Source organism: Centruroides sculpturatus, unplaced genomic scaffold, assembly GCF_000671375.1.
Source record: "Centruroides sculpturatus isolate CEXI.00-Female unplaced genomic scaffold, Cexi_2.0 scaffold280, whole genome shotgun sequence".
Lineage (NCBI taxonomy): Eukaryota > Metazoa > Arthropoda > Arachnida > Scorpiones > Buthidae > Centruroides > Centruroides sculpturatus.
Genome location: NW_019384675.1, coordinates 525,229 through 553,208, shown reverse-complemented (window position 1 = coordinate 553,208; position 27,980 = coordinate 525,229). Strand labels below are relative to the sequence as shown.

The following is a 27,980-nucleotide window of genomic DNA, read 5'->3' as shown; positions in this document are numbered from 1 at the left end:
GATAACGAACAAAGTCTTGGAATGGATTATATTCATTAACCGATCATCCACTGTATTGTCAATCATCATGCATCATTTTAGACAAATGAACATACATAGATAAGTATTCTACTTACACTTTTTGATGATGACTACTTTATAAACAAAAAGCAAAAAAATTTGGACATTTGGAAAGAGAAAAATATAGTCTATGATTTAACTGTAATTGTGCTAATGCACCTGTGCATGTAGGAGAAACTGGTAGGGAACTTAAAATTAGAATAAAAGAACAATATTGCAGCAATAAAATACAATAACAATTCGTCTGCAGTAGCAGAACATTGCAACAATAACAATTGTGAAATAGTTAAAGATTCTGTTAAAAGAATTAAAAAACAAAATAGTTTTAAAAGAAGGCTCTATGAACATATTGAAATTATAAAGTTAAAAGAAACAAAAAATGAATAATAATAATGGCTTACAAATACATAGTTTTTGGTATGCTATTTTAAACACCAGAAGGGGATATACAATTATGATTAGGGAAAAACATGGGTGAGAGGGAGGGGGGCTGTAAAAAGTGGTTTGGAACAGGAAATGATAAAAAATGTGATTCTGAAGGTTTAATATTTGTTGTTGTATATTAAAAAAAATTGGTTGTTTTGTTTTTTAAACAGATAAGGTAGTCATCATCAAAAAGTGATCAAAATTCATCAAAAGTGATCAAAAGTCATCAAAATTCTTATCTATGTATATTCATTTGTCTAAAATGATGCATGATGATTGATAATATATAACATTATAGGCTAATGAGAGACAAAATGATCCAAAATACATTCCCCATATAAAGTGAATCAATAAATGTTGATTTCCTAATCAAGTAATAATTCCTATCCTGGTATAATAAGTCTGGTATTACTGTGGATGACAATGGCCATTAATGATTCTGTGAAACAACAACCAGGCATGAAGCAAATACAGGAAGAGCTTCCAATGAAATACTTAACTGTATATGAATAACTATAGATTATACAATATACAAGAAACTTTTATTAATCTTGATAACAATCAATTGAAAGGAAGTACAATTTTGTTTATATATATTTTTAATAATATAAGCACGCTGCTTATATTATATTAATGTTTCTCATGCATAATGTTTTAATAAGTTTATAGGATTTTGATCATAAAAGGAGAGTGATATATAAAATACTGAAATTTATGATAAAATGTCTATTTTTAATTTTAAAAAAATAGTTTCTATATATATAAAATAACTAATGGCAAAAATGCCTTTCCATCAAATTTACTTATTCTCATTTACAGGATTATGATAAAAGCATTGAAAATACTCACTTTATAGTACATTTTTCCAAGAAATCTGCAGACTTTTTTTTATTATCAGTATAAAAATAAATATAAAATAGACAATTAATTCATAATCCTCCTAGTCATCACTTGCAGAACAAACTTTACATTTTCTTTCTCTTAATTTTAATGATTTAAACAAAGTATAGATGCTCTATAGTGAATCTAACAAAATAAACAGAATTAGAAATTGAAAACATTTTAAATTCTATTTCTCTAAAATCAGCTTTGTCAGTTTTTTGGAGAAGGTTAATACCATTATGATATATTAAACTAATGATTTGATTTTACCATTATTATATGCTGTAATAAACAAAGTGGCATTTCTATAATATATTACATCAATGACTTATTTGCCTATAATTATTTAAATCATCTGAGTTTTTTTACAAAATTGTTTTGAGAAATATCATTTTAATTTGTAACCGCTTCTTTTTTTAGGCCCTCCAGTCCTCCGCCCTAAACTGCCTAATCGACCAGTGCCTCTTACTACAGTTAAATCCCCAGAAGAAGTTACTGGAGTTAGGTCACCTGATCCAGCCACATGGACAGTTCCATTAGAAACTGGTAAAGGATTACAATGGACTGATGGGAAGACACCAAGTAATGATAATTATTTAACTTAGTCAATTCAGAATAATTAACCCTTTTGTTAATCCATGCTTAATACATAAGAATTTTATTAGATTTAGTTTATTTAACAAAAATTCAACCTTAACTATTAAAATGTATATTATAAACAATTATCCTAAATTGAATAATTTCTAGAGAAATGTATATTCATAAGTGAATTTGCCTATATCATGTATATCATATAGTTAAAATGAATTTATCTATATTGTCATAAAGTAAAAATGCCAAACTAAATGTTAATGATGTTAATTTTAATGACCTTGACCTATTTTCTGAAAGCTGGAAATCAATTTTAAATGTTGAAGGTTAGGAATTTTTCAAATTACTTAAGCTAATCAGGTATAAAACAATTCTTGTATCAATATATGAATGAAAATTATCAAGAAATGTATTGATATTTGCAATTTGTGTATCACAATACTAATTTAAAATATTCTATTTTGCAACATTGTGCTATGGTAAAAAGGAATTGAAAACTTGATTAAGAAATAATATAACATGCTATCTTTAACTTCTGCAACAACTTGATATCAACTCATTTCTCATCAGTGTTTGTTAGTAGTTTGGATATTAGTTATTTTATAGATACATATTTTCAAATTAACTCAGAAGTATTATTTAACTATAATCTTTTTAAGTTAGAGTTTGTAGTTGTTTGACTTCCAAAATGAAGTCCTTCAAATGACTGTTATCAGAGAGATTTGTATTTCTCTAGAAATTTCTAGAAATTAAGGAAGTTTTCTAATTTCAAATAATGTATGTATGATTTTATTATTAATTTTAAAATTAAATGAATTTATTCTGTACACATCAAAATCTAAAACTTTACAGGAAATATTTAAGATAAGTGTGTGCAAAAGGGTTAAATACTGTTAATTTGACCAAAATAGTTTAGTCATCAACACTTTGACTAAATGTGAATTACAAAATTTTGGTTTGTTTAGGTGGTGTCTCTACAGGAGATAGCATTGCTCCATAGAAAAGGACTGTTTGCCAAGGCACCAGTTATTTATAAACTAGTATTCTTCAATCTTACAACTCAAGACAGGATTGATGTAAGAAAGTTCATTTCCAGATATGCAAATGACAAGAGCAAAAACAAAAATAAATTTTTCTGGATTTTTAGTTCCATGTATTTTTCAATAATTGATATTTTCCATATGGTATTTTAAGAAAATACATGCAAAACATTTAAAAATTCAGTCAGTTAAGATCATAAGTTAGCCTTGTTAAATGAAATATCAAAAAATAAAAAAAAAGGTGGTTTTGAAAAAAAGAAATAAATTATATAAATATATATATATATACAAATTGAAACTTCTAAAAAAAGAAAAAAAGGAAACATTTTTGAAATTTGTATAACAAAAAAATTAATAGCAAATTTAATTTTTTGTCAATATGTCATTGCAGAATTAAAAACAAAAAAAAAAAAATATGTAATTTGGTTTGAAATTTCTCATATATCCTTCCAAGAATGAAACATTATTCGTCCTGTATATTTTATATAAGATATCATTGTACTATGTTATTGTGTACTGCATATCAGATATTTTTTAAATATTTTGCTAAACTGCCATGATGATATAACCGACCAACATAAAATTATTTGGCAGGGGTGTCAAATACTGCTATTTTACAAATATCATTCTGAAAAAACCATCAATCATTCTCTGCTCAGAATTTATTTTTTACACACATTTAATAAATCTACTTACTTTACAATATTAAATTATGTAATTCTTTGAAAACACAGCAAATTAATAAAAAAAAATAAAGCAATAAGAATGAATTTTATATAATTTAGTTTTTTGACACCCCTGCATTTGTTTACTGTGGAAAATTTTCAATTACTATAAATACATTTTTCTGTTTTCAAAAAAAAATATATAGTAATTTACGATTCTGTTATATATCAATTCCTAAAGCTCAGGGAGTGGATTTTACGGAGGATAAGTTGAATTTGATGAAACAAGAATTGATTCTTGTAATTTTTTCACTATTAGCAAACAGATTAAAGGCTTGGAAAAAAAAAGAAATACTTCCACATATACACACACAAAAAAAAACACACATACACATACACAAACAAGAAGACTTTGTGATTTACAAAACAAAGAAATACTTTCTGCAAGATAGGAAAATTGCTTAAAGCTAAATAATATTTAATGCAAAAAAATAAACAGATTACAGTTTGCCTCTACAAAGATGCTGATTGTATTGCTTGTAGGATTGATTAAAGAAAATTAAGAAGCTCATCACTTGCAACAGGCAACAATTCATTCCAAATGTACTTCCTGATAAAAAAAAAAGTTTAAGTCTATGTTGAAATACTATGCTGCATTTGAGCAGTGTAGCACTTAATGTTGCTCATCACTTAACAGGTAAAATTTATTGTGTGGTAATTATGTTTTAAGTATGGTAAAATTATTTATTCATGTATGAACAATCTACCATAGATGAATGTGATATTTTAGATTCTTTGTATATACAGGGTAATTTTGTTCATAAATGCTATTTCTTTTTTGATAGATTTTTATTATTTTTATGATAAATTGTATTTAAAATAGTCTTATAGTTAAAAAATTTGAAATGTTTCAACTTGTTTCTTGTATAAGACAATAAACTTTTCTATGCTTACAGCTTTGTTAAGTGTTCATGATTTATTTTAAATACACAGGTTGTAATTATTTTTAATGGATATGTAAAACCAAATTTATTTGCAGACTTAAAGTAAATTAAATTCATGTCATAAAAATGACAAAAAAAAAAAAAAAACAGTTTCAGCTTAAAAAACATAGTAGTAATGATTTCTATTCAGTAAAATATTAAACAATCACAGAATTTTTATTCTCTCAATCATTTAGATATGAAAAATTCTTAATAAAAACATAATATATGTATAATTATATCCTGCAAGATTTCAAAATTATTACATATCCTTGCTACACCAATGATTTTCAATGTAGCCACTTTGATCTTGCCATAGATGTGAATATTTTATTTACTGGTATCTTATGAAATTATTATTGTTGATATAATAATATAATTTTTGGAAGTATGTGCACGTACTCGTACTGTACATACTGTATTAAGTCTCAAGTCATTTATATGTATATGTATATTGAGGAACTTCACTTTTTGTTATACATGAAGGAGTGTTTTACTTTTTGCCTTAGGTATCAAATTTTGTCACCACTGAAAATACTCTCTCAATATAGAAAATATAATTATTATATTCTAAAAATCTTAATAAATTCTTTATTTGTATAAAATTTTTATCTTACATTTAAATAAAAAAGTTTTCAATAACAATTTCAAAATATACATTATCTACTTTTTTACATTTTCACCATATCTTTATTATTCATTGGGAGAACAGGTTTTTGCTCCTGTATCTAAAGAAAAAAAAGCTGTTGTTATTTAACACAATAAGCAAATATTTAAAAATTTGTTTTCTGAAACCGTGTTTTAGTATTTATTGACTGTTGAACACAAAAAAGCCAAGTGTTTAATTAATAACACAATCTTGTGTTCAATAGGCAATAAATATTTAAAAAGATAAATTTAAATAATAACCTTGAAATGAGTGTATAAAAATATGCCAACAAACGTCATGAATATACCCAAAAGCTGTATGCTTTGAACGGTATCTTGAAACAACATGTATCCACCTATAAGAGTAAGGCAAAATTTCATCTGTCCAATGACATTGTAACTATTGTCTCATCAAGGATTTAACAGTTTGAAAAATAGAAAATTCATAATAATTGCATGCTAATGTAAATATAATTTTGTTAGCACTTTTTAATTTTCTTAATATAAAATTTATAGATCAGAGGAAAAATTTTTTCCCACTCTCTAAAATGAATAAAGTCAGTTTATATTTCTTAATAGTTAGTGATTAAATATAAATATTTTTCTTAATTAAATTACTGAAGATTTACATAAAATTTCTTAATTAATGATTATTATTTTGTTTAGATCTTTTAAAAAGTTTTTAAAAATATAAATTGCTTAACAATTTAATGAATTTTGTTAGCTTTATAAAAGTAATACAATAAAATTTTTAATTTCTTATAATTTTGAGGAGCCAAAATTTACAATTTGACCAAAAATATTTTCTTTAGTTTTTTAATAATTAATATACTAATGATCAACAAGAAATGATAAGACAGTAAAGAGTTAATTATATGAGAGTACTAGATACTTTACATCTTTTATTATCATTTGTGATATTTTAAACTGTCTATAATATATAATTTGTAGTGAGTTAATGCATGTTCAAAATACAGAACAACATATCTCATTCATTGACATAGGAAAAAAGGAAGGTATAGCTGGTATCATTGAAAAAGGGACCTAGTAAACCTTAAAGCTGGATTGAGGCAAATACCAAAGAAAAGTCCAGTATACATTGAGATACAAACCCAAACCATCCTCTAGAAGTCAGATGCTATACTGATTGAGTCATTTTAATTAACGTGTAAGATTTGTAACAAAAGTAAACTAATAATGTGTTTAAATGTTACAAAATTTTGTGATTTATTCAGAAACTTGAAATATTCGATAGACCAGAATTTATATTTTCTTTGTTGAGTTGAAATATGTAGTGTGCATTTTTATGATTTAGTTAATTAATTATCATTCTTTTGATTCATAAGAGACCTTAATTTTTAAATTAATGGCAATAATCTTTAAGCATTTACTAACATCAACTTTTTAATCTTTCATATGAATCAAATATTTAGGTAAAATATTTCATTCACATGATGCATAAATATTTGTTTAATAGATTCAAATGTGACTTTTTAAATTTTTGAATCAGCAACTAAATTTATAGTCCTTTAATTATTATTTTAAAATTCAACATATTTCTCTCAAAATTAAATATTCTAATTTCAAATGTCATTTTCTAAATTTAGAATATGAGCTTTTGAAATCATTATTTTCTAATGGCTTTTAAAGTATTAGTATCATATGAAAATAATACTTTGACTTGTATAAAGTATTATAATAATACTTTATACAGATAAAGTAGTATAGCAATTGAAAATTATTTCTGTACAAAATATATTCATAAGTTTAATGCTTTCTTACAATCTTAAACACTTTAAAGATATTTTAAAAATATACATATTCAGTATAATATATTTGAAAAGCATTGATCTTTGGATACATTATACTTAATATGCTTACAAACAACCCATTATATGTTTATTTTTTATATACACTATTAAAATAATAAAAGTATAGATTACATTATTTAAGTTTTTGCTTTAAATAGTATTTCGTATGAATAAAGAGACTTATCTGACACTTAAAGGATACGTTACTGCTGAAGTATTACCGATAATCCAGTAAATAGAAAGATTGACCAAGAAGGCTACAATTCCAGATGACAAGACTGTGATCTAACATGAAGATAAATAGATAAATTTCCAGAAGAATCTAAAAATTATAAATTTTTATTTAACATTATTCCAAATCATATTAAAGAGAAGCTTTTCAATTAGTTTTTCAAAGAAATTTTTTAAAAACTTCAGATCTATTTTGTTCATTTCTTTTTATAAAAATGAATTGCCACATTATATCTGATGACAATATTATTGCAAAATTTCAAGTAAATTTTTAAATTCTGTTTATAATTATCATTATTTATTAATTTTTAAGAAAACACTTTTCTTAATCATTTATCATGAATGCAAAATGTATTTTAGTTTGCATTCTGCTGTGTATTCAAATGCTTTTTTCTATCTGAATTGCCAATTAACCAAACCACAATCAAGGAATGTAAGCTTGGATTTTGACATATGCTCCCTCTATTTGTTGATGGCCTACAGGTCACATCCAGCCCTATTCTATTTGTTAATTACAGTATTTTCTCTAGCATTCTTCCCTACATGATTTGTCTTGATTCATTTGTGCGTGTTCAATAGCAGTAGTATAGAACAGCATTGAGTTTCGGAAAATATTTTTTTAGTATATCAAATCAAATGTAGTGAAATCATTGTAAAAAAATGCGTTAAAATATCAGTGAACCTGCTATAAACTGGTGTGCTTTATTGAAAGCATTGTGAATGATACATTTGTAATGTAGCTACATCACTAATAGACATCATTGGCAGGATACAATTATATTGTGAATAAAAATTTATTGAATAAATTTACTTTTCCAGCTCATGACTTAAACTCAAAAGTGTAATTTGGCCATATACTAAAAAAGTTTATCCATCCCAGCCTATATTATTATTGTTTTTGTTCAATCCAGCCTGTTTACAGCTGTCGTCGTTGTCAAAAATAAATATTTACTGTTGTGTTCTGTTTGACTTTCAAACTCATTCTATTTTCTACAGACATTAAAATATTTATTATGTCAAATACCATATTTCCATACACATAACCCACAATAGATACATACTACAGAAGACTGCTAGAACAAAAGTGAAACTTTTGCATAACAAGCCTCATTATATACTCGGAGCAACCATTGTTCCATAGGCATAAGTTCATCGCTGTAATTTAAAACTGGCATATAACCCACACCCCATTAAAAACTATCTTTTAAAATACTGATGACCTGTGAGATGCATGCATGAAAATATGATAAACAAAAAATATTGTCCGATAAAAGTCAAAGAAAAGTCATTTGCTGACGAAAAGTACGATCAGAAAAGAAGTTGTCAAAAATATATATCTTATAATAATACATTACACTAATAAAGGTGTTTAAATAATGTTTTTATGGATAAGAATATTTTTCTTTAATCAAAAATTTATACAAACTTTATCATGAATTAGTTTGAATCATTGGAATTCTACTGTACTGTACTACTCCAAATTTAAGATATACTTTTTCCCATGATTAACAAACAGAAAATACTATAAAACTTCATATAATGAAAGATTTTTGAAGAGTGACAAGGAATACTGAAAATTTAAGAAGAATTTGTGAATTTAAAATACTCAAAAAAATTATTACAATGCTATGATGACTTGAAGAATTTTTTTTATTTGAATGATAATTTAAAAAGTTAATTCCAGGTAAAAGAAATTAGTTAATTTTTCTAGATAAGAAGGATAATGACTTGCAAGAACATATTCATATATTTATATTTAAGTAAAATGTAAGATTCAAAGAAGCAAAGAATTAAAAACACAACTATAAATAGTATGTGTTAATTTAATATTTGTGAATCTTGAATTTAACTGCAAGGTTTGAGAAATTAATTTATATTCAGATAATTGGGAGTAAATGAGATAACCTAGTAAATCTGAATTGCATATTTCAAATTAAATTCTATATACAGTAGAACTTTATGTAAAATTTAACTAATTTACTGGCACAAATGAGAACTTTTCTGCCTACTATTTTCAGTAATACAGAATTTCTTGCAAGCTTCTTATTCTTGATAATCTTGACATGATTAATCTTCCACCAGGCTTTACCAAGCAAAACCAAACCTGCCAGTGTAAAGATTAATCAAAACTCATTTAACTAAGGTTCCATATTATACAAGGTAACTTAAAGAAGGGTACTTTATCAACAAAGACAAGATATTGTAGAATAGTAGAATACTTAGTAGAGCACATAGTTCATTTCACAAATTTATCCTGGATAATCAGGACTCTATTGTATATTTTAAGTCATTAATAATGTTTGTTTGACTGTTTATTTTTCTTTTTTACATGAACACTTTTATTTTATAGTGTTTTGCAAAAACCATGACATTTATTATCAGCAAACAACTATTTCAACGATCAATTAACTCTTCTAAGAGAATTAAATAATTCAATGAATTTTTCCCGTTAAGGAAACAAAATTAGAAGACTAACATACAACAGCAAGTCAAATTGGTAAAACAACAACTGAGTGAGATATAAAAACATTCCTATTGATGCACAAATATTTTATAATTGCAATAAGATCAAGTGATATCCTTTTCGTTGCTTAAATCACATTTAAAAGCCATTCTCTAAGTGTTTGAAAATGATTCTTCAAACAATTTAAAAGTTTATTATTATATTTTCTAAACATTATAAATTATTAATTTAAAAATATTGAAAATTATGATAAATTTAAAAAAGATTCAAATTATACTTGTAAAATTTTTTTGTCTAATTTTAAATCATACAAATTGATTAAATTCATAAATATTTTAAAAGTTTTATTATATTATTATCAACTAAGGACTTATCATATTAATAGGTGTGAGCCCGAGGAGGTTGAGTTCGAAAATTTTTAGGGTTAACATATTTTTTCATTAGAGGATGGAAAAAAAGTATAACGGAAATAGATCGGATGTGGAATCTTACACATCGTCCGTTTGTCAATTAGTCAATGTGCCCGTGTTAATTAGTCAGCATAATGAGTGAACGACCTGTTGGCTCAGTGCCAACGACGATCGTATAAAAACGATCGTCACAGGAAGTTCTGGGCGATCGTCCCCTCAGTGCGACCGTCCCTCCGCGCGATCCTCAGGAAAGTCTGAATATAGTGTCTCCCGTCCTGATCCTGTACGAGGAGAAGCCGGTAGAAGACATAAACCTGTGACAGACAGCCAGCTTCCATAGTTCAGAAGGATCGTCGCATACCGTCCTCCGACATAAGGTATAACTGACTGCCAATATAACTCTCTTTGTAAACTCTCAAGCAACATAGTGAATAGGTAGAGCGATTATAGACATATTTGTATTTCCGCATCTAGCAATAATCAGTAAGTTGTATACTCCTGTAAATTACTTTAGTTATATAATAAACCTTTATTTTGTTATTTGTTAAACCTGTCTCCTGTTTATCCGAAGAAACCTTTCGACTTACTAACGCACTCCCCACTCGATTTGCCCTCCTAGCCATCCAACGACTCCGAGATCGGGCTTTACCAGCCTGTGCAGATTAAGTGGTCAGTACCAGATTAACCCCTGACCCACTGCGTATTTCACATAGGACTATTATACTGGTGTGCTAATTTTTGCAAAGGAGGAATTCTTATTCAGAAAAAATAATTTTTTTTATTTTTCACCTGTTGTTTTCCCTGTACACACAATACACATAATATTTGTGTTTCGGACCACTTCAGCAGGTTTACCATAATGATGTGCTAAACCTGCTGAAGAGGGACCTATTAATATGATAAGTCCTTAGTTGACAATAATATAATAAAATAGTATAATATAATGACATAAAAGCAATTTAATTAATTTTTAAAGTTTCTTTGCATTTATATTTTAATGTTTTTAAAATAAAAGTCAACTGAAAACAGCTTTATAAAACAATGTTATATCAAACTTTTGTAACTTTTTTTGAAGCAAAATCAGAAAATGCCTGATTCAGTGCTTTATTTAGAACTAGCTTACCCATCGCGCATTGCTGCGATCTCAGAAGAAACGAAATTCAAGCAAACTCGTTATGATAAAATTCAATTTACATTTTATTATTTTTATTGAAACTTATTATTATTATTCATTTTCATCGGGAAAACATTTCAAAGTGTCGTTTCAATTCTATTTATTTATTGGAGTGTTTGTGGATACACGATATTTTTTGTTTTTCCCTCTGGTGTGTACACGAATAAATCGGAAGGTTTTTCGACGCGTGAGCCGGCCACATACAGTTGTCCATGCGAGAAGCACGGATTCTCCAAATTTAGCCCACACACTCGCAGCGATTGTCAGAAGTGCGATATTCCCCATTTTTATATATATTTTTTAATCCTTTATAATTTTAATTATTTAATTGCTCCTTCCTCTCTTCCTTGGCATGTTGTGAAATTTCTGATAGTTGGATAATAAACCGTTTTATTGTAATTTGTCTTTTTAAATTATTTTGAGTCGATATTAAAATTTGGAAAAGGGGGGATACCTAGATCGGTAAAATACGCGAATTTCTTCCTACAACTTCGGTTGTTGTTCGGGGTACAGTTAAGGTTTTAACGAAGCTCGAGCGAATACATAATTAGCAAAAAAAAAGTTGAAATAAAGTGATTAAACAAAAATTATTATAAATATCGTAAATAACAGTTCACAAATGCATATATAGAGATATTTTTTGAAGGGTGGAAATGGTCTTAACAATTTGAAATTGATAGAACACACTGTGCGCGAATGCTCGTGTAAACGCGCGCCATCTATCGTAGGATAAATGTACTTCGCAGGAGTGTATTAAAAAATTAAAAAAACTTTCCAAAGTTTCATGGCAATCGTACTATGCCACAAACCTTTGCCGGAGTATATTAAACAACTTCCCAAAGTTTCACAGCAATCGGATAAACGGTGTGGTAATGCATGAAGGACAGACACATATACATTCATTTTTATATATATAGACTAATTATAGAAAATTCTCATGAATAAATCTTTTGGAACATCATAAACTAACTCCATAACTTGACAAATTCTATTTTTCTGCTTACTTGGAGTTATAAAAAAATATAGTTTGTAACATTACTACATGCTTTTGGACTTAGTAATTTTGACCCTGAAAATGGAATAGTATGTTCTATTCAAACATTCTCAGTCATCAGTCTGGCAGATGATGTGTATGTTAAAAATTCTTTCTTCCATCCCACATTCTATTTCTTCTTGATATTACTTCCTCATCACACACTTCCATGCTACCGACAAATTATCCACATATCTCACATTAATAATCTCATCTCTTAAACTTTTACATGAGTTTTAACTTTTTCCATTGTTCATAAGTTCATTTCATTGCAAACCAGTATTACAAGTCTATTTTCACTTCCTTTCTATATGGAACTCATATGGCACCCTCTCAGTTCCTTATTCCTTCATCCTCTTTTTTGTTATAATAATAGTGTGTATATGTTCTATTAATGTGTCTATTTCTTGCCTCCTTAAATTATACATCATCCTTAATCTAAGGACCACTAGTTCTTTCTCTAAATTGTCTTTTCTTGATGTCACTTTTACTGCCTTATGTATCATTGCTCTAAACACTGTTATAGTGTATTGTTTTGGATCATGTGATAATGTAATAATAAAATTTAGAATTGAGAGAGTGCCTGTTCACTATGTGGAATGGAACAATAAAAACATATGGCAAAAAATTGAGAGAGAAAAACCAGAAAAAAAAAGTGCTTTTAAAAGAAACAAGACAATATTTGATATGATATGTTAGTGTTTCCAAAGCCAAAATAACAAAAGTAGAGCAGATTTATGAATTTTATAATACATTTTCTTATTCATAAATAGTAAAGAAAATTTAAATATTAAATTAAGTAACAAATTTATCTTTAAATACAAAAAGGCCAATTAAATCTTACAAATAGCATTCTCTTTTCAAATTTTTAAGGAGGTCCCTTTCAAGAAGCCACATCCATTGTGAAACAATATTTTCAAAAGATGCTTTCAAGGTAATTGAGCATATCAGACATTGTCAAGCACAAATCATATGTCTCGTCTCGTCAATAATAAGATATTTGTAGCCTTAAAAAAAGTCTGTTATATAAATTTAATGTTGACAATATACAGTATTGATTTATATCTCTAAAATCATGTTGCTGTCAATGGCTGCACACCTTAGAGGTATGAAGGAATAAATGTCAGGAGTTGCAATTTGACACAGTATTTGGTGCCCAAATCATGCATACATAAAATAAACCAGATTTGTAGGTAGTCAGAGGACCTAGAATTGGGTCAAAATAAAACACAAAATTCTGAAACTGTTTCTATAAACAGGCATGTGTGTGAGATTTGTGCATGTGTTGATCGCACTCTCAGAGACATAGTCTCATACCAATAATGGCATTGCCATTTTACTTGTTTCATATATGTATGCATCTAAAAATATAATGTATTTAACTCTAACTATATTTTTTGGATCACAGTATTTACAATCTCATCAACTCTTTAACCACAAGATCAATCAAAATTGCCTTAATCTGTTTGAGATTAAATTAGCCAAAGAAAAAGTTGTTTGACTGGTTTTGCTATACAAATTCCTCTTGTAGCCTGAGGGGGAAAAAACAATTTAATCTCCAGGTACATAGAATAAAGAAATTTTCAGAGCTGAAAGAATTAAAGTGCAAACTGAACAGCCATAGCAGTTAAGGCATCCTACTGCTCTGGAGACCCCAAATCAAATCCATATGGTTGAAAATCCTAAATATTTTTTGGGTCATTCTTTCTCAGATATGTTGGGCTAGATTCCTCACCACCTGGCCTACCACAAGGTAATCCTAGTTGAACTTACAATGGACTTGAAAAAATGCCTTTTTAGCATTCACAAGGTATAAAGAAAAGGAAAAAAATAAAAATAGTAACAACAGTAGTCTCATTAAAGTAGTAGTATTCCAAAATTTGAAATTCTGTTAACTCAAAAATTCTTCTCTAGCCTTTCTATTTCAAGTTATTAAGAGTTAACTGTAAAAATTTATAAATATATATTTAATTTTCTATACTATCAATAGAAAATTAAATATGTAAATTCAGACTAAAATTATCATCAAATTTTAGTCTTAATTTACCATTTCTGAATTTAACTTAGTCATATATTTTATTTTCTAATTTATCTTCAACATCTTTCATCATTTACAAATTTAATATTTTTATCATTAATCAGAACATTTTTTAACTTGTCTCTTAACTTTTAAAATAGTTTTTAATTAATAAATTCTTATTGCAGGATTTTATACTATATTTTATGAGTTTGTAAAGTATTTTAAATAAAATATAAAATAAAAAAAAAACAAAGAAAATGTTATTTTCATGAAATAACCACGTCAGTTAATAATTTAAGATTAAATGAATAATTAAAAATTATTTAGATAAAAAGTAGATATCTATTGTATATATTGTCTGAAGAAAAATTACCAGGTCTTTTATGGTCCATGCATGTTGAAACAGTCCTCCATCAACCCAAGGTGGTTCAATAAATGGAATGATAAGTAATAATATCATCATTGACAAAGGTGCTTGATAGTACAGCAACTGCATGGAGTTTACTTGAAATTCTTTTTGTTTTTCTCCAACCCACTATAACAGATTAAAATGAATGATAAATAAATTTATTTATAAACTAGTAATTGAAAATAAAACTACACTTCTTAGATAATTGAAAAATTTTCATTAAGTTCAATTTTTCTATGATTTGTTGTTAATTACTATTATTATTAATTAAAAAAATATATATTTATAATTATTATACATATATAATCATCTTGAATTATGCATTTATTTATTTTTCTTCTATAAAAATCAGGATGACTATAACTATAAATGATGGAACATTCTAAAATATTTACTTAATAACTTACAACTAGTGTTTCTCAAACGGGATTCCAGGATCCCGGTTGTTTTTTTAACCCGGGAAATTTTTCTTATCCCGGGAAATCCCGCAAATTTCTTAAAAATTCACTTTTTTTCTTATTTTGTGTTAAGGTTAAGAAATTTTGCAAATACAAAGCATAATTATCTCATTCACTGTCAGAATACATTTGTATTTATTAATTTTAAACCTACCTATTAGTTTTTTTTAATTTTTGCTCATTATGGCATGTCACAAATGGTCGATAATCAATACGTAGCTTATTTGTGGCAGGACTCTGAAAATTCTTTACTTGTCAGAACCTGTAATATATGGAATAATTGTGCTTACGCTGTCTTAATTTTTAACCATGCCCAGTAGCTTCAATAAATGCGTAACGCCAGATTGTGCAAATTGGGCAAAGATACAAACGAGTATAAAGTCTGCAAGTATGAAGTTTTTCTTCATAAACCTGATTATTAAAGCCAAACGAATTGCCGAATTATTGAGCTATAAGCTTGATGCCGCTATTAAAGCAGCCGAGGTAGACAAATCAAAAATACTAGAGAGCAAAAGAAGTACTACAATCTCGAAAACAAACTCGAAATCTTCCAGGCTACAGGTGAAAAAACACATAATATCTGTCTTCTCTTAAATGCATTAAACACTATTCCAATCACATCAATTGAATCGGAAAGGGCATTCTCGGTGGCAAGACTTTTCATTACTAAAATAAGAATTAGAGTGAGTTATCGGAGTATTGACCATCTTTGCTTTTTAAAATCTTATAAAAGTTTGCAATATTTTGTATTATATTTTATTTAAAAAACGAAAATTACCTTCTAAATTAGAAGTTCATTTTTTTAATTTTTAACTCAATTCAAAACATTTTTTTTGTTGTTGTTGTATGCAGTTTCCAGCAAACTTTAATTAATTTTTTTCTATTTGTGAAAATTTCTACGTTATTTAAAGGTAATTTTTATTATAGGCCTATAGACCTTACACAGCATTATTAATATGATTTTGGATGATACAGAACTTTAAAATTACTTTAAAAAATGAAAAATAATTGTATCATTTAATTTCAAGTATACCTTAAAAATAATTGATTCTATCCCGGGATTTCCCGGGATCCCGGGAAACAGTTCACTTTTATCCCAGAATCCCGGGACAAGCAAAAGACCGGGAAATGAGAAACCCTACTTACAACTGTCTCAGCAAATACTCTAACATTTGTAATTTTAAGTTCTAACAATTTTGTTTGTAGTATTTAAAATAATTATATTTTAACATTCTCTTTTCTATCAGAAATTTGAAAAACATTTATCTTAAATTGCAAATAGTAATGTGTTATATGACATAAATGAATTTGCACAATGTGTATGATGATGACACTTAATTTTAATTATATCGGTAATTGTTATGACAGTTACAATTAAAATTTCCTCATAATATTAAGAAAGTATTTAAAATATAATAACTCCATAGCAGATAAAATATTTTCTTTAAAGTATATACAGGAAATCCTCATTAGTTCAAAATTCATGGGACAAAATAATCGCAACTTCAAATTAACAAGTTTTAAATTATCTCTATTTACATATTTCTGTACAATATCCCAAATGCCACATAACTGATTTAATTTATTAAGCAAATGAAATATAGCTACATATATAGAATGCTATTTTCATTAATAAATAATAATAATAGCATATATAAACTGCAGGTAAACAGCATGTGTCCAGTGAGAACCTCAAGTCGGCAGATAAGTTTTATAAAAAGTAATGCAGAACTCCTCATTATAGCCCAATTTATTTTTAAGTGGCCCAAAAAGTAGCAAGTCACCCAAATGTAGTAGCCTAGACCTACAAATATGTCAATCTACTGTCTGACCAACCCAGAAAGGCACTCCCCTTAGATGAGGGACTAGTTTACTGACCATTGACAGGGATAAAGGTACACCTTGTGACTGGTCAGCATAATTTAACCTATCTACCCATATGTCAACCAGATGCTAGTTGACTCATGCTATACCTCACCTCTGCAAATGATTACTATAGTTCAATGCCTAAGGGGAGTGGCTTCCTGGGTTGGTCAGATTGTACTACTTGTAGCCCAATATTGCAATCTTAAAATCCAGTTGTATTTTGTGAGATAAGAGAAAAAAGGGTAATAAGAGCGGCACCTGAAAATGTGTTACTGTAAAAGCAAAGCCATGTTGACCAGATTAGTTGGGCTATTGTTCTCTTATAGTATGGAAGGACTTCAATCTAAATGAAAGAGTTAACATATGCATATCACAATTCGGACAGAATTTTCACTTCAAATTTCGAACTAACTGAATTCCTTAACATGCAAATTGCTATATCCATGGCTGGGACAAATAGCACAGTTACAAACTAATGCAATTTCAAATGGTTGGAAATGGATTAATAAAGAATATATTACAATATAAATTATGAATGTAATTTCAATTAAATCATTCTTAAAACAACAGTTTATTTTCTAGAAAGCATAACAAGATTTTGCTTCAAGAACATAAATTTATTTTGATATTTCCTAAAATTGTTAAAACAGTTCTTTACTTTTAGTGATTATTTATTTTTGATAGTTGTCTAGAATCATTTTTGAATTTTATGAATGTTTATAATATTGAATAATAAATAAAAAAATGAAATTAATTTGAAATAATTACAGTTAATATTAAAAAAGAATTAACCAAACTTTTGTAATTATTTTATAGTTATATGATAAATCTGTATATAAGAAACTTTATGATGATAGCAGTAATATATTGCTATTAATATCAGACATAATGATCTAGTTTTGTTCCATAGTTTGACCTTGAATTGTTAGTTGTTCTTGAATAAATCATTAATGTCAAGATCTGTCTAGATGTCAGAGCAATAATGTATTGTCTATATTGTGACAGCATATTACAATAATCCTTATCTTTAGTTCTTATAGAATAGCAGTCTCTATTATATTATAATACAATGGTGTTAAATTATTGAAGATAATGTTCATTGGAGACTACATTAAATTGTATGATAATACTGTAAATAAACACTAAATAAATAGATTCTATAAACATGTGTCATTGACAAAAGATTTCCAATCAGAGTTTTCATAACTATTTTTTGTACTTCTTTTATTGTGTTTCAACTGTAGACCCTCCTCAGACTGCAAAACAGACTACGCATTACAACAATTCCAGATTATGACAAATCTTACAAAGTTAAAATATAGCAAAACCTTAGCTTATTATTTGGAATTGTGTATTTTTTTTTAAATAACAAATTTGACTTACAAACAATTGTGCATACTTTTAAAGCTGTATAACATTTATTCTTATATACCAAATTATACTCTAAACAAATGCTTATGGCTCTGTTTAGGACCCACTTTAGGCTTGCATCTAAAAAAAATAAAATGAGAGCAAACTGAGATTTCTGTGTTTCAAGTTGGAGACTGTTTGTAAAAATAAAAACCATTCAACTATCCAGCATAATTCTTTAATTAATTAATAACATAAGAATGTTTTCAAACGTATTAAGCGTTCATCATCAGTTATTTCTCTAATTTGAAATGGGGAATTCGAAAAATTACAGTAATTTTTCGAATTCCCCATTAATTAGAGAAATAACTGATGATGAACGCTTAATGCGTTTGAAAACGTTCTTATGTTATTAAAGAATTATGCTGGATAGTTGAATGGTTTTTATTTTTATTTTTAAGTTTTATTGAAATCCCCAGTAAGCAAGTATACAATCATTTAATTCCAGCTTCAGTATAACTTAGTGATAGCAAATTTGTCAATTCTAATCTGGACTAACATCTCTCTTTAATGAAAGATGCACCAAGTTGTGATAAAGGAAAAGTTACAAAAGGAACTGCAAAGAAAAATTAACATGCTTTTTTAAGCCCAAATTAGTAAGTTAAGAATAATATTACTATTAATACTTTTGAATACTTTGTCAAACCATTTATTTTTTTCATTTAAAGTGCATAATAAAATTTAAATTTAAATAAAGAATACTTTTCGGACCATACCAATATGCATTTGAGTAAAAACTTTACTAGTTCAGACTAGGCTTTCCCAATTAGTTGGAATTAATGAGATTCTATCATATAGCACAGTGGTTCCCAACCTTTTTTCATTAGCGTACCCCGTGACATGTCATATCTCTAGATTGTACCCCTTGACATGTCATATCTCTAGATTGTACCCCTCATTTAAGAAATTTAGTGAGTAATCGTATTGTTAATTTTACATATTGTAACTTTAAATTAAAGAAAAAAAACCTAAAAGAAAAAATGTATAATAAAGTTGTGATTGTTGCAAGGAACATTTTTTATCTAATAATTTTTTAATACTATTAGTTTGTGATACATAATATATTATTTTTTCTGCCATAATAACTAACTTTTTTCTGTACCCCTAAACAACCTATCGCGTACCCCTAGGGGTACGCATACCACAGGTTGGGAATCGCTGGTATAGCAAATCATTATTGTTGACAAGAATAGATGTCACATTTGATAGCCACCATACACACACCCCAACAGCATCACAATACATACAAATAATGTACTGTACTTTACATTTATATTAGTGATTAAAAATGCATAAATTGCTTTTATCTTAATAAAAAAATTGCTTAAATTTAACACCTGTACTTTTGTAATAAAATGAAATTTTTTCTTGAAATGTTTATATTGTAGATCCTCATATATTTTCAACATCTGAGAATACCAGTCTCCTGTGCTTTTACATCTTATCTGGTGGGCTCACTCCTACCAATGCCATACTGAAAATTAACAATAAGCATTCTAAGTGCCATTTTCTTTTTAAATAATATAACTGCATCCCTTAATACTTTATGTACTCTAGTAGCAACAGGTCAACATAACTGACCTTTTTAAATTTTTCTACTCAAAATTTTTTAAACATACAAAAAAATACATAAAAAGAAAAATATTTAAAAATATAAAATGAAAAGTTTTTTATTCATATAACATATTTATTACTATATTCCATATTATATTAACATCATTACATACTAGATTTATCTTGCTGTCTTCTTTTTTAATATATAAAAACTCTGAAAATTTCCTTTTAAATATATTTTTAATTAATTTCAATTATTGTTAAGTGTAAGTAAATAGCTAAACTATCACATTTTAACCTGATTGCTGGATTATGTTCACTATTTTTGTCTACTAGTCTCTCTCACAAAAGCAAAAAATAATGTTACAAATGTTGTATTAATGTTTAAAGGCAAATAATACCAGATTATATTTTGTAACAATGAATAAGTAGAGAGTAAAAGGAAAGAATTAATATAAATGAATAATTACAAGGAAATAAAAAAAAAACTATTAGTCAAATTAAAGAACTAAACAAATTACTCAATGCAGAGAAAAAAGAAAAAATATCAACATGTAAGGATATAGAACATATTTCAGATTGTTATAGAATATCAAAGTTAAATGTGCATTATAAAACCCATAAAAAAGGGCAAAAGTGTATGCCCTTAGTTGATTTTAGATATTCTGTACTATATAATTTAGAAAGTTTTTTGAAGAAATTATTCAAAATGACAGATGATTTAGAATATAGTGTAAAAAATGTCAATGAGTTTATTAAAAATTTAAATAGTAATAACTGTATGTTATCTTTATATGTAATCAATATGTATCCATCAATCCCTCAAAGATATAGAATATTTAAGTTAAAAGAAAATGTGAATGTAATAAATATAGTTAAATATTTACTAGAAAAGAACTTTTCTTTGTAAATAATAATAAAATAATATATAAATAAAATGAAGATGTAGCTATGGATCAGTCACAGGTCCAAAATTGGTAGAAGTGTTATGACTAACTTAATACAGATAAAAATTACTGGTTCTTCCAGATATTCAGTTTATTTCAGAGTAGGTCAATGACATTTTTATAATATATAATTCCAAAAAAAAATTATAAAAGTATAGATATGTTAAATCATGCTTATAAGTTAGGTGAAAATATTAAATTTAAATCAGAAAATAATAATATAATTAATTACTGTGATATAAATAAAATAATCTATCCTTTGAAAGATTTTATAAAAAGTAATGTAACGTGTTTAAACAATTAATTATTGTTCTCAAATACTAATATATGTGGAGTATAACATTTAAAATTGATATCTTGTGAACTCTAAGTAGAATGACTGACCCCAATATAAAAGAAATGGAAGTTAATAATATAATATGAAAAACGCAATTGAACATCAATCCAATGAGAACTTTGAATAATTTGTTAGAAAATATTTATATAAACAATAAATGATTTAAATAATTTGATATTAAAAAACCATAAACAATTTAAATAATTTGACTTTAATACCAAATTATTTATCCAATGAAATTTAAATCATTTGTTTATATAAATATTTTCTAACAAATTATTCAATGTTCTCATTGGATTGATGTTTTGAAGATTAATTTTAAAATTTACAGTTTAATTAAAATATTGAAAATAAAAATAGTTCATTAAACCAATCACAATATACACAGGTAGATGTAATTTATAAATCTGTGTATCACATAGGTTCACTTATGTTGGATAGTATATTAGGCAAGTATAAGATTGAGAACATAATTCAGTAGTTGAGGTTAAAATGCAATAGTTCAGCCATTTACTTGCACATACAACACCACGATTGTATTATCAATTATGTATCTACATTGAGAATTGTAAAAAAAAAATGTATTTAAAAGGAAATTTTTGGAGGCTTTCCAAATTAAAAAAAAAAAATGAATGAATTCCCCATTAATTAGAGAAATAACTGATGATGAACGCTTAATGCGTTTGAAAACGTTCTTATGTTATTAAAGAATTATGCTGGATAGTTGAATGGTTTTTATTTTTATTTTTAAGTTTTATTGAAATCCCCAGTAAGCAAGTATACAATCATTTAATTCCAGCTTCAGTATAACTTAGTGATAGCAAATTTGTCAATTCTAATCTGGACTAACATCTCTCTTTAATGAAAGATGCACCAAGTTGTGATAAAGGAAAAGTTACAAAAGGAACTGCAAAGAAAAATTAACATGCTTTTTTAAGCCCAAATTAGTAAGTTAAGAATAATATTACTATTAATACTTTTGAATACTTTGTCAAACCATTTATTTTTTTCATTTAAAGNTTAATATTTTTCTTTTTATGTATTTTCTTGTACAGTGTTTTAAAAATTTTAAGTTTTTATATTATAATAATTTAAAAGGGTTAGTTATGTTGACCTGCTGCTATCAGGGGATAGATTATTATTTAAAAATGGAAGAAAATGGCACTTAAGAGGGCAGATTGTTAATTCTCAGTGTGTCATTGATAAAGTGAGTCCATCAGATAAGATGTAAAGGTAGAGAAGACTGGTCTACATGGATGTTGGAAATATATGAGAACATGCAATGTAAATATTTAAAAAAATATATTATAGTATGTATACATATGTTACAATTTAAACAATTTTCTAAAGATTCATGTTTAGCATCTTGGAAATCCCCCCAAGTTCATGTTTTGTGCTTACTAAGAATGCAATACTTAGCTGGTATGAAATAGTGCAATTTCATTGGTCAGGTACACAGGAATGGATGTTTTTCAGCAGAAAATAGTCTGATTTCAAGCTGCATGAGAAGATAATTCAAGACAACCAAATTTTTTCTAATGCTAACTTCAACATATCATTCACAGCTAAATATGAAATAGTAATTGTCCAACCAATTAAATTTCATGAAAAATGGACCAAGTATTTAAACTCAGCACCCTCAAAAACCCTTTAAAAATATCTTGTGCTCACTGGTAACTTTGTATTAAGTAATTTTCCTACTGAAATACCACCATCCCACTGATCAGATAGAAAGTGATCCCATTGAGAATCTAAGATAGTTTGAGAATATGAATGAAAAAAAAAATAATAATAATAATAATTAAAAGATAAAGCTAAACTGGTAACAGGCTTTGAAAGACAAAGATGAAAGACAAAGATGAAACATTTCAGAGGACATATATAAAAAGAAATAGTAAAAAGTGTTTCATACAGAGTAAAGGCTTTAGCAGAGGCTAAAAAGCACAAAACTAGTAGTTATGTTAGGTTTTTAATAAATAGAAGTTATTTATAGATTAACAGGTGTGTAAATATTAATGGCAAGATATTGAATTATGTATTTTAGCAATATTTGATAAAACTTTGAAAATGAAAATTGTATATGTATAATTTCAACATTATACATATATTACAAAATTATATATATATGTATATGTATAATTTCAACATAAATATTTATGCTAAAAGAATGTATTTTAATTATAATGTTTCAATTGATACTCCTTTTCTAAGATAGAATATTTTTCCAAATGGTTAATTTCAGTTAAAAATAAACAATTTAAATAACAAATCTAACACATTTTCTATTAACTTTATACATTTATAGATATTCCTTCTCAACACAATTGACATTTCAAAATTGATAATCAAACTGAAAAATTGTCCTTACTGTCTGAAAATTAGAATTTCAGACAGTAAATTTGAAGATATTTTAGACATATAATCAATACATTTGAAATATTGATTTTCAATCAATAATAAAAATAATACAATAATGTATCACTACTTACTACTTGATACAAGGACGTAACCACCACCCCAGCCGATGCATAGGTTGTGCCCAAAGCATTAAATTTGATGTCATAACAAGAATTCAAAACAACACCCAATGTTAATGGTAGCTGAAAAAATTTTAAATTAAAATAAATAATAATACATATATACATTTAAAATGAAAATGGAATTACTCTCTCTCTCTCTCTATATATATATATATATAATTTTAATTTTCATTTTTAATTTCATAAGAATAAAATTTGTCCTAAATTTACTTTATAAACAGGATAACCAGAATAATTGAATGCTGATAAACCTGTTCTGAGTGACATTAATAGAGAAATATTCTTACCAATGTAAATTTGATCTTCCAAGAGAATTTTCTTCCGTAAAAATATGTCTGTATATACATGATACATGGCATTGTCATAGTTTTAATAGTCTGATAAGTACCGACTGTATTATGGCCTAAGGAAAGGTTAGTTAATACGACGAAACCACAAAAAGCAGTGGCTAACGGCATCACTTTGATCACTGGAAGCACTTTCGATTGAAAGAGGGACAATTTTTGACAGATAACCAATCCTAAAGAAGTAACAGCAAAATGAATAAATGTCATAGTTACATTGGGAAAGCCTATCTGTACATAAACCCATTTGTTTAACAAAACAATTATGATGGCAAGAAGTACATTTAACCCTAGACACAGAGTGGTTGTTGTCGGATTAGGATTCTTCATTATTGTGACCTCACGTTGACATCTCTCACATACAGAATAGACATGAATTTCACGTTTTCTCGCAGCACATTGCAAGCAGCGCCATCTGAAATAATTTCTTATGTATTAAAATTATAAATAATTTTTAAAAATTTTTGTATATGTTACCGCTAAAGCTCGAAAATCGTTAATCTGCAGATTAACTAGGGTGATCCGTTAAAGTTGCTAAAATTGTTCTATTTCTCAAATTACCTAGGTAATGTGCAGATTATCTAGGTAATCTGCAAATTACCTACTAGGCAATTGGTAAAGTGAAAATAAGATCTTTGCCGAAACAACAGCAACGTTTCTGTACGCTTAAATTAATTAACATAACGTTCTTTATTTAATTTTCAATATCTAAAGAATCAAGTTAATACAATCAAACAATCGACAAATTAGTTGATAGAATCAATCACCAACCAATTAAAAACATACAAAAAATCAAACGATTTAAAATATTAATACAATTAGGGAAATTATTATACAGATAATCACCTATGGAATTTCGGGACTTTGAGTATTTATCTGAACTGAGGGACCGAGACGACTTCAACGATACCCTACTTTTGGACCGGAGACGAAAAATAATAAAGTTATCATACTTTTTCTAGTGATCGCATGATATAATTGTGCAGTTAATGTTACCTATGGTGAGTAAAATGGCGGCTCGTCTCTGATTCCAGCAAACAGAAGAAAGGAAACAGTGGGGACGCACGTTCTAACCTAACCTATTCTAATAAATTATCATAATTATTACCAACCAAATTATTAGAATAGGTTAGGTGAAGTTAGGTTTGAACTGCGTCCCCACTGTTTCCTTTCTTCTGTTTGCTGGAATCAGAGACGAGCCGCCATTTTACTCACCATAGGTAACATTANATTCATGTCAACACTAGACGGCTGGATAATCGAGTGCTTTTTTTTAACGCTTTCCACCTAATGGGCACTAAGAGAGAGCCTCTTTTAGCAAGCCCATTATGGATTCTATCAGGCCCACAATGGGACAGCCGGGTGGTTACGGACGGGAGCCGACATATCCGGCCGGGTATTGATAGTCGGGCATAATGAGCTTGTTAAAAAAATTCTCTTGGTATGTGTGCATGCAGGACGAAAATAATTTTTTTTTTTTTAAATAGTATGTCAACACTTTTTAAGACTAATTTTTAGACTAATTCATATTTTTGTTATTAATTTTTTTAGTTGTAGATATAACATCGATTAAACAAAACTAATAGTATATATGTTACCGCTAAAGCTCGAAAATCGTTAATCTGCAGATTAACGATTTGGAACAATTTTCACAACTTTAACGGATCACCCTAGTTAATCTGCAGATTACCTAGCTAATCTGCAGATTAACTAGGGTGATCCGTTAAAGTTGTGAAAATTGTTCCAAATCGTTAATCTGCAGATTAACGATTTTCGAGCTTTAGCGGTAACATATATACTATTAGTTTTGTTTAATCGATGTTATATCTACAACTAAAAAAATTAATAACAAAAATATGAATTAGTCTAAAAATTAGTCTTAAAAAGTGTTGACATACTATTTAAAAAAAAAAAAATTATTTTCGTCCTGCATGCACACATACCAAGAGAATTTTTTTAACAAGCTCATTATGCCCGACTATCAATACCCGGCCGGATATGTCGGCTCCCGTCCGTAACCACCCGGCTGTCCCATTGTGGGCCTGATAGAATCCATAATGGGCTTGCTAAAAGAGGCTCTCTCTTAGTGCCCATTAGGTGGAAAGCGTTAAAAAAAAGCACTCGATTATCCAGCCGTCTAGTGTTGACATGAATTTTCTTGTGTGTCAAAATACATTTTTCCAAAAATTTATTCCACATACAGAAAGTGACTTTTCGCCTAAAATATTTTTTTCAGTTAATAAAAATAGCGATTCAGTTTGAGATTCTCCATTTATAATTAAAAGAGATGTCACAAAACTTTATGATATAAACGTAATGATAACAAATACAGTATGTGCAATATTAACTAAATTTATTCACTGCTAAATTAGATTTGTGACTATGACAGTAAAAAAGCCCACTACAAAATTTTGAAAATAAATTACTACAAATAGACACTGCATAAATTTATTATTATTCAGAGAAAGTAATTTATAGATATGATTTTTTAAAATTTAGACACTATTATACATCATTAATACAAAAGTACTTTATTATTTTTTTAACTTTTTCCGCCCTGTGGGGACTAAGAGAGCCTCTTTTAGCGCGCCATTATGGGTTTTAAGTATTAAAGTTAATACTGTACTGTATTTTGAATCCATAATTTTTTTTAAAAAAATATTAACACTATTTCAGAAACTGTTAAATAACGTAAAATTAAAATTAATTAGTTACATATAATTATTTTTTAAATAAGCAATTATTATAAAAATTTATTATTTAGCTTTATTTAAAGCGTTGCAATTAAAAAATAATAACTTCATAAATGTTCTTCCAGGTGGCGTTAAGAAATAGAAAATCGTCTGTTGCAGACTTTGTTTATATACAAAAAATATATACTTTTTCGAGTTGAAATTTGAAATATTTTGTTTTTGTTATAGAATATTAATATAAATCAAGAAAAGCAAACAAAAAGTGAACAATTATAAATGTTTTCGCAGCAATTATCACAAATATCTACAAGTGACTTTCTTCAAAGTAATCCTACGTAAGTACAGTACATATTTATTTTATACAATATAAAATACCAAACACAAAAAGTGATGTATATCAAACATTGTTATACATAAACACATATATAAGTAGTTTTTTTTAACTCTTTCCGTCCTGTGGGCACTAAGTGGGCCTCTTTTTGTAAGCCTATTATGGGTTCGGCCAGGCCCACAGTGGGGCTGCCGGGTGGTGAGGGTCTGGGCCCAACATATCCGAACGGACCACCCCCGAAAAATTCCTGGGGATTTTTCGACCCGTTCGGATTCGAATTTGGGTCCCCCAGAGTGGTAGGCTGCCACCTTGACCACTCGGCCATCCGACTGTCATATATAAGTAGTAGTAGTGGTTTGGGCCAAGGACTATATACTACAAGGATAGCCAGATCCCTATTCTACAATGTTAGCCAGGAATGCCAAGTTAGTGACGTCATGTAGAGACCTGACCTCTCTGTTTACATAGAGCAGGGTGTGCACGTGTTTAGTTTTCGCTTTTAATATTCGTCCAATTTTGTGATTAACGAAGTGATTTATTTTAATATTTCTGTAATTGTTTTATTTGACTAAGTTTTTTATAAGGTAAGATGATTTAAATATAAGTCATTAAATATTTAAAGCTATATTTTTATGTTAGGTGAAGAACAAAAT

At 27.6% G+C, this 27,980-nt stretch overlaps 2 protein-coding genes across 10 annotated transcripts in view; one reads left to right on the top strand and one right to left on the bottom strand.

The window, feature by feature from the left end:
• LOC111626819 (nuclear protein MDM1-like) overlaps nucleotides 1–4,069 on the top strand; it is an 81,741-nt gene extending 77,672 nt beyond the window's left edge. For 5 of the 6 annotated variants that reach the window (XM_023370331.1, XM_023370333.1, XM_023370330.1 and 2 more), the window contains 2 exons: nucleotides 1,789–1,950; nucleotides 2,925–4,069. In XM_023370331.1, coding sequence (XP_023226099.1) covers nucleotides 1,789–1,950; nucleotides 2,925–2,959 — 197 coding nt within the window. In that variant the 3' untranslated portion in view covers nucleotides 2,960–4,069. Of the gene's footprint in view, nucleotides 1–1,788; nucleotides 1,951–2,914 lie in introns of all 6 variants that reach the window. The other variant, XM_023370332.1, reaches the window with a different exon arrangement.
• A 1,167-nt stretch (nucleotides 4,070–5,236) lies between these two features.
• LOC111626821 (solute carrier family 35 member E3-like) lies at nucleotides 5,237–24,698 on the bottom strand. Of its 4 annotated transcripts, none has more exons than XM_023370337.1 (6): nucleotides 24,247–24,698; nucleotides 23,909–24,019; nucleotides 14,812–14,973; nucleotides 7,328–7,428; nucleotides 5,557–5,651; nucleotides 5,237–5,375 (listed from the first exon to the last, which is right to left on the bottom strand). In XM_023370337.1, the coding sequence occupies exons 1-6, from the start codon at nucleotides 24,631–24,633 to the stop codon at nucleotides 5,341–5,343; spliced, it is 891 nt and encodes a 296-aa protein (XP_023226105.1). In that variant the 5' UTR covers nucleotides 24,634–24,698; the 3' UTR covers nucleotides 5,237–5,340. The 4 variants fall into 4 exon arrangements, with proteins under 4 accessions (XP_023226105.1, XP_023226104.1, XP_023226106.1 ...); XM_023370336.1 differs by having other exon boundaries at nucleotides 5,557–5,695; nucleotides 7,309–7,391; XM_023370338.1 differs by having other exon boundaries at nucleotides 7,328–7,391.
• Between the last annotated feature and the right edge of the window lie 3,282 nt (nucleotides 24,699–27,980).

Bases quoted from the DNA above. Each gene is read 5' to 3' on its own strand.
- LOC111626821 (XM_023370336.1), bottom strand. From the start codon at position 24,633: ATGAAGAATCCTAATCCGACAACAACCACTCTGTGTCTAGGGTTAAAT. The intron at 7,392-14,811 runs GTAATTTTTCTT...TCTTCATGTTAG, and splicing joins CATGGACCATAAAAGACCTG to ATCACAGTCTTGTCATCTGG. The intron at 5,696-7,308 runs GTATCCTTTAAG...ATGAGACAATAG, and splicing joins GGTAATACTTCAGCAGTAAC to TTACAATGTCATTGGACAGA.